The following is a 17,305-nucleotide window of genomic DNA, read 5'->3' as shown; positions in this document are numbered from 1 at the left end:
TTATTTTTCACCTGTTTGATGGCAGTAGCTACCTCATCCAGGGATGGAGCACAGTAGAGATGGGTCAGCTCTGGATGCATTTTTTTTTTTAGGTTAAGGTGGGGAAAGGATGGAAGGCATGCTGGGGCTCAAGGCACAGCCAGACATGAGGGATGGAGAAGTCACAACATATAGTCGTGGGGGGAAAGGTTGGAAAAGAAGTTTAATGAGTTAAATAGAGGGGGACGACACCCCTTGTTTTACATATTACAGAGTTTGTTGGCTAACTAAGCTAACCTAGGATTTAGAATGAGGTTGCACAATGGTTATTTTAGTAGACAATGACTAGATTGATTTTACAATTACAAGTTTATTAACATCTTATACTGTATTACGTTATGGACTCACTTGATTGTGACTTGTTAAATGTGAATTTATATCATCTAAGTTTTAATCTAAGGTGGATCACTGCGGCGGACATAGATGGATCGCGGGTTGGGTTGTTGTAGTGCGGGCAGATTCCGGGGCCACCAGGCGTGGGGTCTCCCTCCGTTGCTGTCTTCCCCGCGTAGGTGGTCTGGGCTGTGAGGGTCGTCCAGGAGCTTGTTCCAAACCTTCTTCCCCAGGCGATGGAACCTGAAGTTGAGGGCTTCTGTTTTATTTCTTAGGTGGATGGTTTCCACTGTCTCCTGGTAGGGTGGCGCTTGGCCACTGGCTGACCTCAAACACTTGTTTTGGAAGCTCTGTAGTTGTTGTAGTCTAGTCTTCCCGAGTGTGACGAGTGGTATAGATGGGTACTCCAACACAGGCCTCACCAGCGCCTTGTACAGGTGAACTTGTATCTTCTCAGGCATCAATTTAAAACGTTTTAATTTGGCTGCGGCGACTTTGGCTTTATTAAGTCTGTCCTTCACGTGGGGATTGATGCCCGTCCGAGAAATGATGAAGTGCTCAGGATGCTGAGGGACCTGCTGGGTAGCAAAGGTTGAGCAACGAATGGTAGTTCTTTTTACAGCGCTGACGAATGCCTACATCGTCTTTAATGAGGGAGTTACCATCGGATGAGTGGAGGGGGCTGTGCCATGAGTAATTTGCCCATAAAATGTTTTAGTGAAATTGAAAAATTTGCGCATCTTGTGTTGATATGCAAGTTTTTGCGTTTCACGTGCTATATTTCTAAATCAGTCGATCTTTAGTTTGCGAAGTTCGCGCTGGGCCACCCTTTTTTCTTGCGGAAGGTATCAGTTTTGTTCCTAGACTTAGGGTCGTTCTGCCAACCAGTTAAAGTATCACGTTCATCATCGACAAGTACATTGATTTCCAGGTCATATTCTTCAAACCAGTCCTGGTGTATTCTTTCGACCTGGCCGAGGGTCTCTCTGCAGGTTTTTATCATGACAGTGACGAGAATACTCCATTCGGCACTTGGATTTGGGTTATTTGTTGTTGGGTTGTTTATCGGCCCATGTTCGAGCTGCTCTCTAAAATCGTGTGCTGTGCACTGGATCCTCCAGACGCTTAGTGTTAAAACCTCTTCTAGAGGCTTGTTGCCTTCGCCGTTTTGGGGCAACGTGAAGTGAGAGCTTGGCACTGACGAGTCGGTGATCAGTGTCGCAGTGGTCGGAGCCATTCATTGCTCTGGTAATGTAGTCAATGAGATGCCAGTGTTTGGATCGTGGCTGTTGTCACAAACCCTTGAACTTGTCTACCTGCCTAAACAAGGTATTGGTGATAGTGAGGTTGTGTGTAGCACACTTGGTGAGGAGGAGTAGGCCGTTGGCATTACATTTGTCTAGTTCATTTCTCCCTATGATTCCCTGCCATATGTCAGCATCTCTACCAACTCTGCCATTGAATCACCAAGGAGCACAACCTTTTCTTCTTTGGAGATAGAGGTTTGCAGTCTGTCAAGGTCTGCATAAAAGACCTCCTTGATTTCATCCTGTGCATTCAGTATTTTGGCGTATGCAATGATGAAAAAGGCATGACGTGAGTGATTTAGTGGGAATCTGAGCGTCATGAGGCGCTCGTTGATCCCAACAGGCATTTTAGTTAGCCTGTATTGGATGCGTTGGTGGATGGCAAAACCAACTCCATAAATGCAGTTTCTCTCCGCAGCTGGCTTTCCCTTCCTGACGAAAGTATAGCCAGACCCCAGTTCTGTGAGTCGACCCTCGTCTGTTAGCCGATGTTATATCTAGTCAGCTCTTTTTCCCCACGTGCATTTGTGCCAGTATCCAGGAGGGTCCTGACATTCCATGCAGCGATTATAAGAAGTTGAATAGTTTTTTTTTTTTTGATCTGTGATTATAATTGTGTTTTCGACCGCAAAAGGATGACCTTACTGGGTGAGGTTGCCCAGTCTGATTGTTTTCTTAGGCACAGGTTATGTTTCGGGCACCTTTTCTATCCCCCTCCCAATGTGGGGTGAGCAGAGTGGCACCTCGAAAGGGCTGCTAGTCACACAGACAGTACAGGATTGTAACTGCTGCCTAGATCCCAGTGCATAAACGACCATCTTTATCCGTGCCGCCCATGCACAGAGTTGTGACTAGAGACTCCCAACAGTCATCTCTACCTGTCCCCGTCGCCACGTGTATGTCGCCATAGGACTTTTGGGGGGTATAAGGGGTTGATGATGATGGGGAATATGATGAGCTGGATGATTGCTGCGCAGGAGTTGATTTATGTGGTAAGGCAGGAGAGTAGACTGCAACCACACATCTTGGTTCTCCCTTTTCCTGATCCAGTGGTGCAAGTGTTGCAATGACTGGGGAGAGCGAGAGTTGCAAGAGACTGCCGATAGCCCAGTTTGTTGGGTTTCGCCTTAGTAGCCTGTCCATCATGCATTGCCTTCTTCTGCCGGTGTAGTCATTAGGTTCCCGTGTTGGTTACCTCTTCTGCCTATACTGCCGTAGCCTTATACCTAACAAGGTTAATCTGCAAGGCGCCAGGACGTGTCCATATGCCCGCGGGCCTATGCGCCGTACCTCTGGGGCCCACTGCTACTCCGAGAGCCCCTGTTGGTCTAGCCTGGGCCCACGAGGCACCCAGTTACCGTGTGTTGTCACGAGGAGGCACAGCAGGAGTCTTGTAGGTGAGGAGGCTGTGTACTGACAGGGGAAGACAAATGCAAGTTGCTTCCCTGTTCGCCACGAGGTCTAGCCGGCGACGGTAGCTGAAAGCGAGAGGGAGCAAGCAGTGCTTGCACCATAACACTAACCTAATGCTGCCACACTAGACGCATTACACCACCCGTGTGCAGACCACACACATACACGACACACACACACACACACACACACACACACACACACACACACACACACACACACACACACACACATCTACCACCGTAATTTTGGGTCATCGTCCTTGGCGGAGCGCCAAGGGGCTACCAAGGGTTGACGGAACTCTCCCCCTCCCCTTCCTTCACACCAATAAACCAATGTTATATTATTCAGCTCGGAAAGAACGGAAACATGTTGACAGTGAGGTACCAGAACATAGAGACAGTATCGTCAGGAACTTATTAACACCAGAGTGTAAAACCTTGGATCCATTTTTTTTTTAAGGAAACCCTCACCAAAACCATGAAGGGCCGACTATACCACATGGACTGAGACCGGCTATATCACGTGGACTGAGACTTACGATACCACATGGACTCAGGCCAGCTACTACAATGGGATTGAGGCCGACAACACCCTCTACTCGACACCACAGCTACATTAGGACTGAGACCAGCCCCTCTACAATCACAGTGAAAACTATCAGACCCTGGTTAAATTTTATGCTCATTATCAGACCCTAGCTAACTTTTACGTTCATTATCAGACCCCAGCTAACATTTATGTTCATTATCAGACCCTAGCTAACTTTTACGTACATTATCAGACCCTAGCTAACTTTTAAGTTCATTATCAGACCCTAGTTAACTTTTATGTTCATTATCAGACCCTAACTAACATTTATGTTCATTATCAGACCCTAGCTAACTTTTACGTACATTATCAGACCCTAGCTAACTTTTAAGTTCATTATCAGACCCTAGCTAACTTTTACGTACATTATCAGACCCTAGCTAACTTTTAAGTTCATTATCAGACCCTAGTTAACTTTTATGTTCATTATCAGACCCTAACTAACATTTATGTTCATTATCAGACCCTAGCTAACTTTTACGTTCATCATCAGACCCTACCTAACTTTTACTTTCATTATCAGACCCTAGCTAACTTTTATGTTCATTATCAGATCCTAACTAACATTTATGTTCATTATCAGACCCTAGCTAACATTTATGTTCATTATCAGACCCTAGCTAACTTTTACATTCATTATCAGACCCAAGCTAACATTTATGTTCATTATCAGACCCTAGCTAACTTTTACGTTCATTATCAGACCCTAGCTAACATTTATGTTCATTATCAAACCCTAACTAACTTTTACGTTCATTATCAGACCCTAGCTAACTTTTACGTTCATTATCAGACCCTAGCTAACTTTTATGTTCATTATCAGACCCTAGCTAGCACTTGTGTTCATTATCAGACCCTAGCTAACTTTTATGTTCATTATCAGACCCTAGCTAACACTTGTGTTCATTATCAGACCCTAGCTAACTTTTACGTTCATTATCAGACCCTAGCTAACATTTATGTTCATTATCAGACCCTAGCTAAATTTTTTGTTCATTATCAGACCCTAGCTAACGTTTATGTTCATTTTCAGATCCTAGCTAACTTTTACGTTCATTATCAGACCCTAGCTATCATTTATGTTCATTAGCAGACCCTAGCTAACATTTATGTTCATTATCAGACCTTAGCTAACTTTTACGTTCATTATCAGACCCTAGCTAACATTTATGTTCATTTTCAGATCCTAGCTAACATTTATGTTCATTATCAGCCCCTAGCTAACTTTTTTGTTTATTATGAGACCCTAGCTAACATTTATGTTCATTATCTGGCCCTAGCTAACTTTTATGTTCATTATCAGACCCTAGCTAACATTTATGTTCATTATCAGATCCTAGCTAACTTTTATGTTCATTATCAAACCCTAGCTAACTTTTACGTTCATTATCAGACCCTACCTAACATTTATGTTCATTATCAGACCCTAGCTAACATTTATGTTCATTATCAGACCCTAGCAAACTTTTACGTTCATTATCAGACCCTACCTAACATTTATGTTCATTGTCAGACCCTAGCTAACTTTTACGTTCATTATCATACCCTAGCTAACTTTTACGTTCATTATCAGACCCTAGCTAACATTTATGTTCATTATTAGACCCTAGCTAACTTTTACGTTCATTATCAGACCCTAGCTATCATTTATGTTCATTATCAGACCCTAGCTAACATTTATGTTCATTATCAGACCCTAGCTAACTTTTAAGTTCATTATCAGAACCTAGCTAACTTTTACGTTCATTATCAGACCCTAGCTAACTTTTACGTTCATTATCAGACCCTAGCTAACATTTATGTTCATTATTAGACCCTAGCTAACTTTTACGTTCATTATCAGACCCTAGCTATCATTTATGTTCATTATCAGACCCTAGCTAACATTTAAGTTCATTATCAGACCCTAGCTAACTTTTAGGTTTATTATCAGACCCTTGCTAACATTTATGTTCATTATCAGACCCTAGCTAACTTTTATGTTCATTATCAGACCCTAGCTAACATTTATGTTCATTATCAGACCCTAGCTAACTTTTATGTTCATTATCAGACCCTAGCTAACATTTATGTTCATTATCAGACCCTAGCTAACTTTTATGTCCATTATCAGACCCTAGTTATCATTTATTTTCATTATCAGACCCTAGCTAACTTTTATTTTCATTATCAGACCCTAGCTAACATTTATGTTCATTATCAGACCCTAGCTAATTTATACTTTTATTATCAGACCCTAGCTAACATTTATGTTCATTATCAGACCCTAGCTAACTTTTACGTTCGTTATCAGGCCCTAGCTAACTTTTACGTTCATTATCAGACCCTAGCTAACTTTTACGTTCATTATCAGACCCTAGCTAACATTTATGTTCATTATCAGACCCTAGCTAAGTTATACCTTCATTATCAGACCCTAGCTAACTTTTACGTTCATTATCAGGCCCTAGCTAACTTTTACGTTCATTATCAGGCCCTAGCTAACTTTTACGTTCAATATCAGACCGTAGCTATCTTTTACGTTCATTATCAGACCCTAGCTAACATTTATGTTAATTATCAGACCCTAGCTAACTTTTACGTTCATTATCAGACCCTAGCTAACATTTATGTTCATTATCAGACCCTAGCTAACTTTTACGTTCATTATCACACCCTAGCTAACATTTATGTTCATTTTGAGACCCTAGCTAACTTTTACGCTCATTATCAGAGCCTAGTTAACATTTATGTTCATTATCAGAGCCTAATTAACTTGTTTGTTCACCATATGTTACCTCCTTTTTTTTATATTAAAATATTTTGTAAAATGAACCCCTCCCCAATAGGTAATTTTCATAATTTCTATTCATTATGTATTTGTCCTTGGTTGCTATTTTCTCTGAATAAACCATTAATTATAAAAATAATAATAATAATATTATTATTATTATTATTATTATTATTATTATTGTTATTATTATTATTATTAGTATTATTATTATTATTATTATTATTATTATTATTATTATTATTATTATTATTATTATTATTATTATTATTACACACACACTCGTATAATTACACCATACAAATATCCAATATAAACTACTGCAGAAGGCCAAACAAACTCAACCTTCCCCAGAGTGGTCATTACTTCTGTCTCGGTAAAGCTACTTTTATCCCAAACGAACAAAATCCTTAAACTAAATCCCAGAGAATTTTTACTGAATGTGGTCAAGGCATTACTCATAATAGGGTCTCCATTCTCAAAATATCTTACGATCACTTTTCTCTACTTAAGACTCATTGGTACCAAACCAAACCTAACTTAACCTCCCTCAGTCCAATCTATCATAACCTAACCATACCTAACCTAATTCAGTCCAACCGTTTATAAGCAAACCTAACCTAACTTAATCTCACTTAATCTAACCTATCATAATCTAACCAATCCTAGCTTATCTTAACCTAATCTTACCAAATACAGCCTATCATAACCTAACAGAACTTAATCTAACATCACCCCAACCAACATAACACAACATAACATAACACAACCTAACCTAACATAACATAACATAACATAACATAACATAACATAACATAACACAACATAACATAACACAACATAACATAACATAACATAATCAAACTTTTCTAAATCTAATTTATTTTGACCCAGCCTAATTTAATGTAACTTAATCTAACCTAACCTAAACCAATCCAACCTAAACAAGCCAAACCTAAGCTAACCTTTGGTCCCATGAATCCTGGGAACATTGAGTAAAAACAATAAGTAAGATACAGTTCAGCCTCGATAAGATGTGGTTCATGCTGCAGGCATAGATGACCCAGTAAGATTCTGTTTCCAGGTTTTGGGGAAGAAATTAACATAGATAATTTTTGAGATCTGGAGCCTTTGTCGGAGATTATTTTCAAACTCATATCTGGTTATGTGACGCTACATCTAACTGGTTTCATGGCATGGAGATGTTGGTTAAAATGGCTTCCAAATTGCTCTGACACAGTACCTTAGCAAGATTTTCTCTTTATTCCCTAATTAGAAGACTGAGATAAACAAAATCAGTAAGACGCTTCTTGAACACTTGAAAATACCCACTTTTGTCCCCTAACCTTGTCTCTCATGACAGAGACCTGGGAGTGGTTCATGGCACTGCCTCTTGTTGACATTTAGCCATCCTTAAATTACCCTCAAAATTTTTTCACTGGTTCAACTTTATAAAACAGACATGAAATGGGGGACAAATAGACAGACATATGGACGGACGGACGAAAAGACATAGCGGCGACTAAATATTCCTTTTGAGTAGCAGGAAAATACCAATTAAATATATATGAGTGTAATCCTCCCCCGATACCCTCTGAGATAACTGATGCTTAAGAAAGGTGTACACGAAGGCTTTTGTGTGTATACCCCTCCCCCTTCCGAAGACATTCTGTTTAAGTTACTGGTGATGGCATTTGATACTGATAGGAAACGAGCAGATTTCTTAAGGTTGGTTAAGTTTTATTAGGACTTGTTAGGCAGACCTCTCAAAACTTGTAAGGTCGTGTCAGAACTTGTCAGCTTTTTGTTAGAACGTTTCAGGACTTGTTAGAATTTTTCAAAAGACATCAGGATTTGTTGGAAATTACACAAATTTGTCATAACTTATTAGGAGAGCAGAACTTGTTAGGACTTGTTAAATCTTGTTAGGAATTGCCGGGAAGTGTTGATACTTACCATAAATCCAAAACGTGTACCAGGCGAGGTTCAGAGAGTGTGGGGATAATCTAATAAGGTAATCCAATATAGCACACCTTCTGCTCCCCCGTCTTATCTTAATGAGAAACTATAAGAGCTGCATGTCCCGACTGACCTGACTTAACACGACCCGGCCAAATCCGATCTTACCTCATCCAACTCGACCCGACGTGTAGTGGACCGACGTCATCCGACATGATCTCACATGATCTCTATCCACTTGACCCATTATCCAGCCCTATATCAGTGACCTAACCAAACGGACCTCAGCTTATCCGATTTCATAACGTATAATCAATCCAATGTTTCTAACACCAGGTTCTCTAACACCATGTTCTTTAACAGATGATACTAAATGTTACATAATACTTCCTTGAGATAAATGTATAGTATATATCAGGTGCCTAAAAGAGAGCTCAGGATCTCAACTGACTCAGCCATGTTAATATTGTTATTATTATCCACTCTGTATCTGTGTTTTTCTGGCTAAATAAACTGTTTCAATTCAATTCAATTCAACCATATTCTCTAACACCATATTCTCTAACACCATGTTCTCTAACACACATCTCTAACACCTGGTTTTCTAACACCAAGTTCTTTAACACCAGGGTCTCTAATATACCAATTTCTCTAACACTAGGTCATCTGCTACACCAGGTTTCCAAGCACCAGGTTATCTAACACAAGGATCTCTAAAAAACAGAATCTCTAACACTAGGTTCTCTAATACACAAGGTTCTCTAACACAAAGTTCTCTAATACACATGGTTCTCTTCTACACAAGGTTCTCTAATACACAAGGTTTTCTAATACACATGGTACTCTAATACACAAGGTTCTCTTCTACACAAGGTTCTCTAATACACAAGGTTCTCTAATACACAAGGTTCTCTAATACGCAAGGTTCTCTAACCCGGTGTGTCTCTCCCTCAGATCGACCACGTGGGCAACCCGTCGTGGCAAGCCCAAATCAGAGGCAGGAAGCTGTGGACCCTGGAGCCCCCGCCAGAGTGCTACTTTGAGTGTGTCCCCATGGAGGTGGTGGTGGAACCGGGGGAGATCAGTAAGTAGGGACAAGGGGGAGGAAGAGGAGGGTAAGAAGAGGAAGGGACGGTGAGAAAGGGAGGGTAGGGGTTAAAGAGGGAGAAAGAAGGAAGAGTGCAAAGGGAGGAAGGAAGAAAAGGGAAGAGGGAAGATGAGGGGAAGGAAGGAGGGGAGAAAGGAGAGAAGGGAAGGGGAGAGGAATGAAAAGAAAGGAAGGGGGCATGGAGGGGATGTTAAAGAATGAAAGGGGAGGGCAGAGAAGGGAAGGGAAGGGGAGGGGAGGAAAAAAAGAGGGGCAGGGAGGAGAGGGAGAAGAAAAGGGGAAAAGGAGGAGAGGGAGAGGAATGGAAGAGTGGTGGAAGAGGGAGAAGAGGAAGGGAATGGAAAGGAGGAAAGTAAAGAGTCAAAGGGAAGGAAGGAGATACGATGCAGGAAGTATGGGAAATATGAAAGGGAAGGGACAGGAAGTAGGTTCTCTTGACGTGGGGGAAAGGGATGAAAGGAGAGATTGAAAGTTAAAAAGAGGGCGAAGGGAAAGAGAGAATGGATGCCTATGAGGAAGGGGAAAAGGTGAGTGAGGAGAGAGAAAGAGAGTTGATAATGGAGGCAGCCCACTCATCATGTAGAGTTGGAGGGGGAGGAACAATTTCTGAGGCCATTAACAGAAGCCAAAGTGAAGTAGGTGCTGGAGGAAAGCTAGCTCCTGTTTCTCTCTCCCTCTGTTGTGTGTGTGTGAGTGTGTATCTATGCACATTCGTATATGCACACACACACACACACACACATATATATAAATGAAGACTGAGAATAATAGAACTAAGTATACAGAGACAGCTAAAGGAATAATCACTTGCATCACTTCCCCTGTTCAACCGCGTCACAATTTTTCGAGTGTGATGACGGATGTGTTTGACGTGACCCAATTTGTAATTTTTATGACCGTGCTCACAAATCCACAATGAAGAAGATTCTCGTATCGCACTGTTAATGAACACAGGCAAAACGAACCAAGCTAATCTAACCCGCCTAACCTAACATAACCTTAAATAACCTAACTTAATATAACATAACCTAACTTAACCTAACCTAACCTAGCCCACCTAAGTTAACTTAACCTTACCCAACTTAACCGTACCTAACCTAACTTAATTTCAAATAATATTGTGTAATCACTAGGTTAGGTTAGGTTAGCTTAGGTTAGGTTACGTTACGTTACGTTACGTTACGTTGGGTAGTGTTGGTTTTCGTTGGGATGGGTTAGGTTAGGTTTGGTTTGGTTGGGTTGGGTTGGTTAGGGTTGTGTTTGGTTTTGTTAGGTTAGGTTAGGTTGGGTTGGGATGGGCTGGGTTAGATCAGACAGGGTAGGTAATGTTCGGTTAGATTAGTCGGGTAAATTAGGTTAAGATTGTTATGCTTTCTTTGTCTGTCTTCATTAACCCTTTAGAGGGCAGGAGTTTCTCTCAGCTGAATCAAATCACTCTGGCTTTAGCCAGAATAAAATACCTAAGTGCACAGTTAATGGCTGAGTTAGTTTACGTTAGGTACGTAAGATAGGGTAGGGTACGGTAGGTTAAGGTAGGTTATGTTAGGTAAGTAGGGTAGGGTAGGGAAGGTTAATAAGGTAGGGTAGGATAGGGTATATTTAGGGTAAGTTAGGGTAGGGTAGGTTATTAAGCTAGTGTAGTGTAGCTTATTTTAGAGTAGGTTAAGATACGTTATATAAGTTAGGTTGGTTAGGGTAGGTTACGCAAGGGAAATGAGGTTGGATAGGTTAGAGTAGGACAGGGTTGATTACGTTAGGTAAGTAAAGTAGAGTAGGTTATGTAGGGTAGGTCAGGTTATGTTAAGTCTGATAGGGTAGGTTAAGTTAGGTAGAGTAAGACAGGTAACGTTAGGTAAGTACGGTAAGGTTAAGTTAGGTAGGGTAGGTCAAGTTAGGTTAGGTCAGGTAGATCAGGTTAACGTTCGGTAAGTAAGGTGGATTAGGTTCGGTTACTTTAGGTGAGTAAGGTAGGGTAGGTTAAGGAAGGTCAGGTAGGTCAGGTCTGGTTCACTCGTATACTGTTGGTTGTCACTAGTGAGTAATAGCCTATAAACTACATCGTTGTCGGTGCAACAAACGCTTGTTAATGTGAACTAATATAGAATCTTTAAGACAGTGATCACAAGCTGACTTTCTAACAGTTATACGAAATCAAACCACAACATGTAGCTCTAGGAGGATCATCAGTTAATGAAGCAAAATTTTACTAATTTCCAGCGGAATATTTTTCTCGACAGTAAACACAAATGCGATATGACTGTTTTATAGTCAGACAAACTGATTAGTTGATTTCATGTGACATTATCGTCTTGCCTTCAGACTAGCTGATTTCATATAATGATTTGTTCAGTATCCCGTCAACATACACGCTGATTGGTTGAATATTTTGCAAACTATCGATAATCCCTTAAACTAAATACCTGGTCGATTTTAATGACGTGATGGTCAAACACACACAGATTGGTTGATTACACATGACGTCATTATAGGTCTTGAGCCGTGCTAATTGGTTAAGTATAATGGAGGTTATCGGTGTTTCCTCAAATGTAGTTGCTATTCTGTAAAACACACTCTAGTTTGTTGACGATATGTGTCGTCATTATCGTTCTGTCTTTATCTTCGTTGATTGGTTGACTAGAAGTGACCATTAATATTTTACATTTGATTTCCTTCCACTTGTTATTTCACACACACACACACACACACACACACACACACACACACACACACACACACACACTACTACTACTACTACTACTACTTTGCAGTCACTCGGAAACGAGTGTGACGATCATCCAGCTACGATACAATATTATGAGATATTAATAATGTCACCTAGGTTGGTGAGTTTTGAGGTTACTAAAGAGGTCGATACTGGACCGGCAGAGTCGTTCACATTCATTGCACATGTGGAGGGCTGTATCTAGTGAGGAAGGGCGGTGGCAGCGTCTTTCCAGCGTTGGCGCTTGTCTGCCTCGGTTTACAATCGGGACAACTCGAAAGTATTCACAACCTTCACGTGTGGTGCTCCTCCTCGCGTTACGATGTGGAGTAATCGACCCGTAGGTGAGGGGGTCGATTTGGCACTTTTTCAGATTTATCTTAAGACTATCCTTATGCCTTTTCAGTTGCCTGCTGGCGGTACGTTTAGTATTTGTTAAGTGACTGTAAAGTAGCTGCTTTGACAGTCTACTGTGGTCCATGCGGGTAACATGGCCAGTCCAGAGTAGTTATTCATGAATAATGGTAGCCTCGATGCTTCTACAGTTGGTGTCAGTAAGGTTCCTGGCATTTGTTCTCTTGTCTGCCCAGCAAACTCGGAGGATGGAACGTAGACTACGTTAGTGAAAGTTTTCAAGTGCCTTGAGGTGGGTCCTGTATGTAACCCATGTCTCACTGCCATATAGCAGGGTGGGGAGAACCACTGCTCGATATACGTGTAACTTTGCAGATAATATCGGCTTCCGACTGCTGAAGACATGGTTTCGGAGTCTGCCAAAGGCATGAGATGCATATCTGATCCGATGCTCAATCTCTTCATGGATGTCATCGGTGGTGGACAGGTGGGAACCGAGATACCGAAAGTGGTTAACATTAGAGCGGGTAGTACCGTTAAGCTGGATGGATGGTGGAGGTGTGTCTGAACCAGAGAAACTGAGTCTTTAGTACATGCACCTCAAGGCCGAAGTGTGCATATGCATCTGCGTAGGAGATCAGGATCTCCTGTAGGTCGCGTTCAGTGTAAGCAACAAACGTGAGGTCGTCTGAATACTGAAGTTCAGAAATGGAAACTGCTGACAACTTTGTTCTTCCCTAGAGTCGTCCTATATTGAAAAGACCCCCCTTCACTCAGTACTCTGTGTCCACCCCGCCGGCTAAATTGACACTGGCATTAGTAAGGAAGGCAGTCAAGAAGATGGAAAAGAGAGATGGTACCAGTACACATCCTTGTTTAAACCCCAGTTTGGACGGGGAAGAACTCAGACTGGGTGCCATTGTGCAAGACACTGCCGTTTATGCTATCGTGAAGTTGTCTCATAATGGCGATGAGTTTTGGGGGGCAGCCAAAACGGCTGAGGGTCCACCAGAGGGCCACCCTGTTGACCGAGTCGAAGGCCTTGGTTAGGTCGATGAAAGCCATTTACGGGTCACGACTTTGTTCTCTGCAGTTTTCCTGTATCTGGCGAGCAGCAAAGATCATGTCAGAGGTGCCACGTGATAGTCTAAAGCCACATTGGGATTCTGGGAGGAAGTTTTCCGCCTCAGGACGAAGTCTGTTTAGGAGGACTCAGGTAAAAATCTTGCCAGCTACAGACAGCAGCGAGATCCCGCGGTAGTTGCCACAGTCTGACCAGTCTTCATTATTCATAAAAATATTGCTGATGGAGGTGTCCTTAAGAGCTTGGGGATTTCCTCCTTTTCCCATATATTCTCTAGGGGAGAGTGGAGACGGCTGGTAAGCAGAGGTCCTCCTACTTTATACACTTCGGGTGGGATTCCATCAGGCCCTGAAGCTTTGTTATTTTTCATCTGTTTGATGTCAGTAATAACCTCATCCAGGGATGGAGGATAACTAAAATGGGTCTGCTCTGGATGCTGAGGGATCTGCTGGGTAGTCAGGACATCCACACCAGTGTTTCGGTTGAGCAGTGAATGGTAGTAGTCTTTCCAGCGCTGAAGGAGGCCTTCATCATCTTTAATTGTGGAATCACCGTCGGATGAGTGGAGGGGAGCTGTGCCACGAATTACTGGCTCAAAAAATGTTTTGATGGAATTGAAAAAATTCGTGCGTCTTGTGCTGATCTGCAAATTTTTGTGTTTCACATACTTATTTTTTATACCAGTCATTCTTTTGGTTGCGAAGTTCCCCCTGGGCCACAGCTTTCTTTTTGCGGAAGGTATCAACTTTGGTCCGAGACTGAGGGTTGTTCTGCCAGTCAGTTAAATCAGCACGTTTATCATTGATTTGTACATTGATTGCCGGATCATTTTCATCAAATCAGTGCTGGTGTATTCTTTCGATCTGGCCGAAGGTCTCTCTGCAGGTTTTTGTCATGACAGTGTTCAGAATATCCCATTCGGCGGTGGGATTTGGGTTGTTCGTTGTCCGGGTTGTTTATCAACCCAAGTTCGATCTGCTCTCTGAAAGCATGTGCTAACGCTGGATCATCCAGACGTTTAGTGTTAAAACTCTTCTCGAGGCTTGTTGCCTTCGCAGTTTTGGTGCGACGTGAAGTGAGAGCTTGGCTCTGACAAGCCGATGATCAGTGTTGTAGTGGTCTGAGCCACGCATGGTTCGGGTGATGAGGACATCTCGGCGAACTCTTTCTCTGACAATGGTGTAGTCAATGATATGCCAGTGTTTGGATCGTGGGTGTTGCCACAAACCCTTGAACTTGGTATTGATGATAGTGAGGTTGTGTGTAGCATTCTTGCTGAGGAGAAGTAGGCCGTTGGCATTACACTTGCCTAGTCCATTTCTTCCCGTGGTTCTCTGCCAAATGTCAGCATCTCTGCCAACTCTGGCATTGATGTCACCAAGGAGCACAACCTTATCTTCTCTGGGAATAGTGGTTAGCATTCTGTCGAGGGCGGTGTAAAAAGCCTTCTTGAGGTCATCCTCTGCCTTCAGTGTTGGGGCGTATGCACTGAAGAAAAGTGCATAACGTGAGTGATTCAGTGAGACTCGGAGCGTCATGAGATGCTTGTTGATCCCAAAAGTCATTTCAGTTAGCCTGTGTAGCATGCATTGGCGGATGGCAGCGCCAACTCCATAAATGCGTTTTCTTTCCGCACCAGGGTTACCTTTCCAGAAGAAGGTATAGCCAGACCACTGTTCTGTGAGTTGACCCTCGTCTGGGAGCCGGGACTCACTAATGGCTGCTATGTTGATGTTATACCTAGCCAGCTCTTTTGCCAAAAGGGCAGTTCTTTCAGGATGCTCATGCCATGCAGCGACCATAAGAGGTTGCATAGTTTGTTTTGTTTGGATCACACACACACACACACACAGGTCAAAAGATCAAAAGGAGAATAATTGGTGGTGTCAAAGGAGAAAAAATTTATGTTTTCATGGAATCAAGTAGTATAAACAAAGAAAAAACACCCACTGTCGAAGCAAGGTCAAAGTAAATTAGGCTGCCGTCAACGTGAATTCAAAGGAGAAAATTGGATTAACGAAAAGAAATCAGGGAAAGAAAATAGATCATCGACTAAAACTTCAATAAAATAAAAAGAACTGACTGTAGAAATCTACAACAGACTCACTCTACATAATAATATGAAACCAATTGAAAAATAACCAATATATCAATTTCCATGGATCTGTGATTATATAAAAAATAAAATTCTTATTAATACCTTTTCATCTATAAACCACACATCAAAAACTTCCTTGTTTTGTGACTCTTGAAACGTATATATTCGTCGACGTTCAAGAAAGATCTTGACAGTTTTCCCGGGAGACTGTATAGTATAGTTAGCTTCTTGGTTTAGTGCGTTGAGGAAGATTTTCAATTAATTCCTAGTAATAATTAAAATTACTAAACATATATCAAAGAAGAAATAAATGATAATAATTAAATCATTAATATAATTGGGCCTTTTCTTATTGATTATTTCTGTGTAATTCCGTGATCAGTATAATTTTGTTGATGTATTATTGTAATCATTTTTATTTAAGTGTTTTAGTATTCATTCGAGTTATTTCATTTATTTTTTTTATAAACTTCACTTGCTGTTATTACTTGCTAACGGCAAAAAAAATTTCGTCATGGCATTGATTATAATATATTTTAATAATCTTAACGACGATGAACTTGATATTGATAGTAGACTTAATTGATACTATTTTATTGGTGATAGACGTAACTGTTACTGATAATGATGACAGATATAACTACTGCTGTTATTAATGACAGATATACCTGCTGTTGTTATTAATGACATATAATTACTGCTGTTATTAATGATAGATATAACTACTGCTGTTATTAATGACAGATATACCTGCTGCTGTTATTAATGACAGATATACCTACTGCTGTTATTAATGATAGATATACCTGTTGTTAATGATATATATATATATATATATATATATATATATATATATATATATATATATATATATATATATATATATATATATATATATATATATATATATATATATATATATATATATATATAACTGCTGCTTTTAGTGATGACAAGACACTAACAACACACGCTCTCTTCCTGTTGACAGTCGTGCTGGACACCAACATCTGGTACCACAAGACGCTCATCGTCTCACAAGAACTCAGCATCACCATTGGCTCAGAGTACGACTAGAAGACGAGGGGGAGGAGAAGGAGATGAAGAAAACAGTAAAAGAGAACGAGGCAGGAGCAAGAGGAAGGAAAAGACCACAAGGAAGAAGAGTTAGAAGAAAGAGGATTGGGAAGACAAAGTAAGGTAGAAAGGAGGAGAAAGAATAGACTACAAAATAAATACGAGAAGAGAAAAAGTGACTGAAGAAGAAAGAAAAGAAGTGGAAGGACCAGGAAGTAGAGAGCAAAAGACAAAAACTTGAGGAATGAAAAGGAAGAAGAGGATGTGGAAAATGATGACCAAACGGAGAACAAATTCCAGATAACAAAGAAAACGGAATTCAAGATTTAACTGAGACGGGAGGTAAATTTTCCACTTAAAATTTTTCATTATGTTGATTAAATTACTTTATCAGGAGCTTCAGGAAGGATAATTAACTTCTTCACTGGCTTCACTAAGTATATAAACAAG

The 17,305-nt window shown here is 40.9% G+C and overlaps 1 protein-coding gene across 1 annotated transcript in view; it reads left to right on the top strand.

The window, feature by feature from the left end:
- The window catches only part of LOC121871653, a 48,214-nt gene that overhangs the window by 30,892 nt on the left and 17 nt on the right, over positions 1–17,305 (top strand). Inside the window, exons 4-5 of the mRNA XM_042374063.1 lie at positions 9,367–9,496; positions 16,770–17,305. The exon at positions 16,770–17,305 is cut by the window's right edge and continues 17 nt beyond it. Of these exons, the coding sequence (XP_042229997.1) occupies positions 9,367–9,496; positions 16,770–16,855 (216 nt within the window). The 3' untranslated portion in view covers positions 16,856–17,305. The remainder of the gene's footprint in view (positions 1–9,366; positions 9,497–16,769) is intronic.

The sequence above is a fragment of the Homarus americanus genome, unplaced genomic scaffold (genome assembly GCF_018991925.1).
Source record: "Homarus americanus isolate GMGI-L3 unplaced genomic scaffold, GMGI_Hamer_2.0 scaffold50209, whole genome shotgun sequence".
In the NCBI taxonomy this organism is placed as follows: Eukaryota; Metazoa; Arthropoda; class Malacostraca; order Decapoda; family Nephropidae; genus Homarus; species Homarus americanus.
Note: the sequence above shows the minus strand (reverse complement) of the source record. Positions and strands in the feature narration are given on the sequence as shown.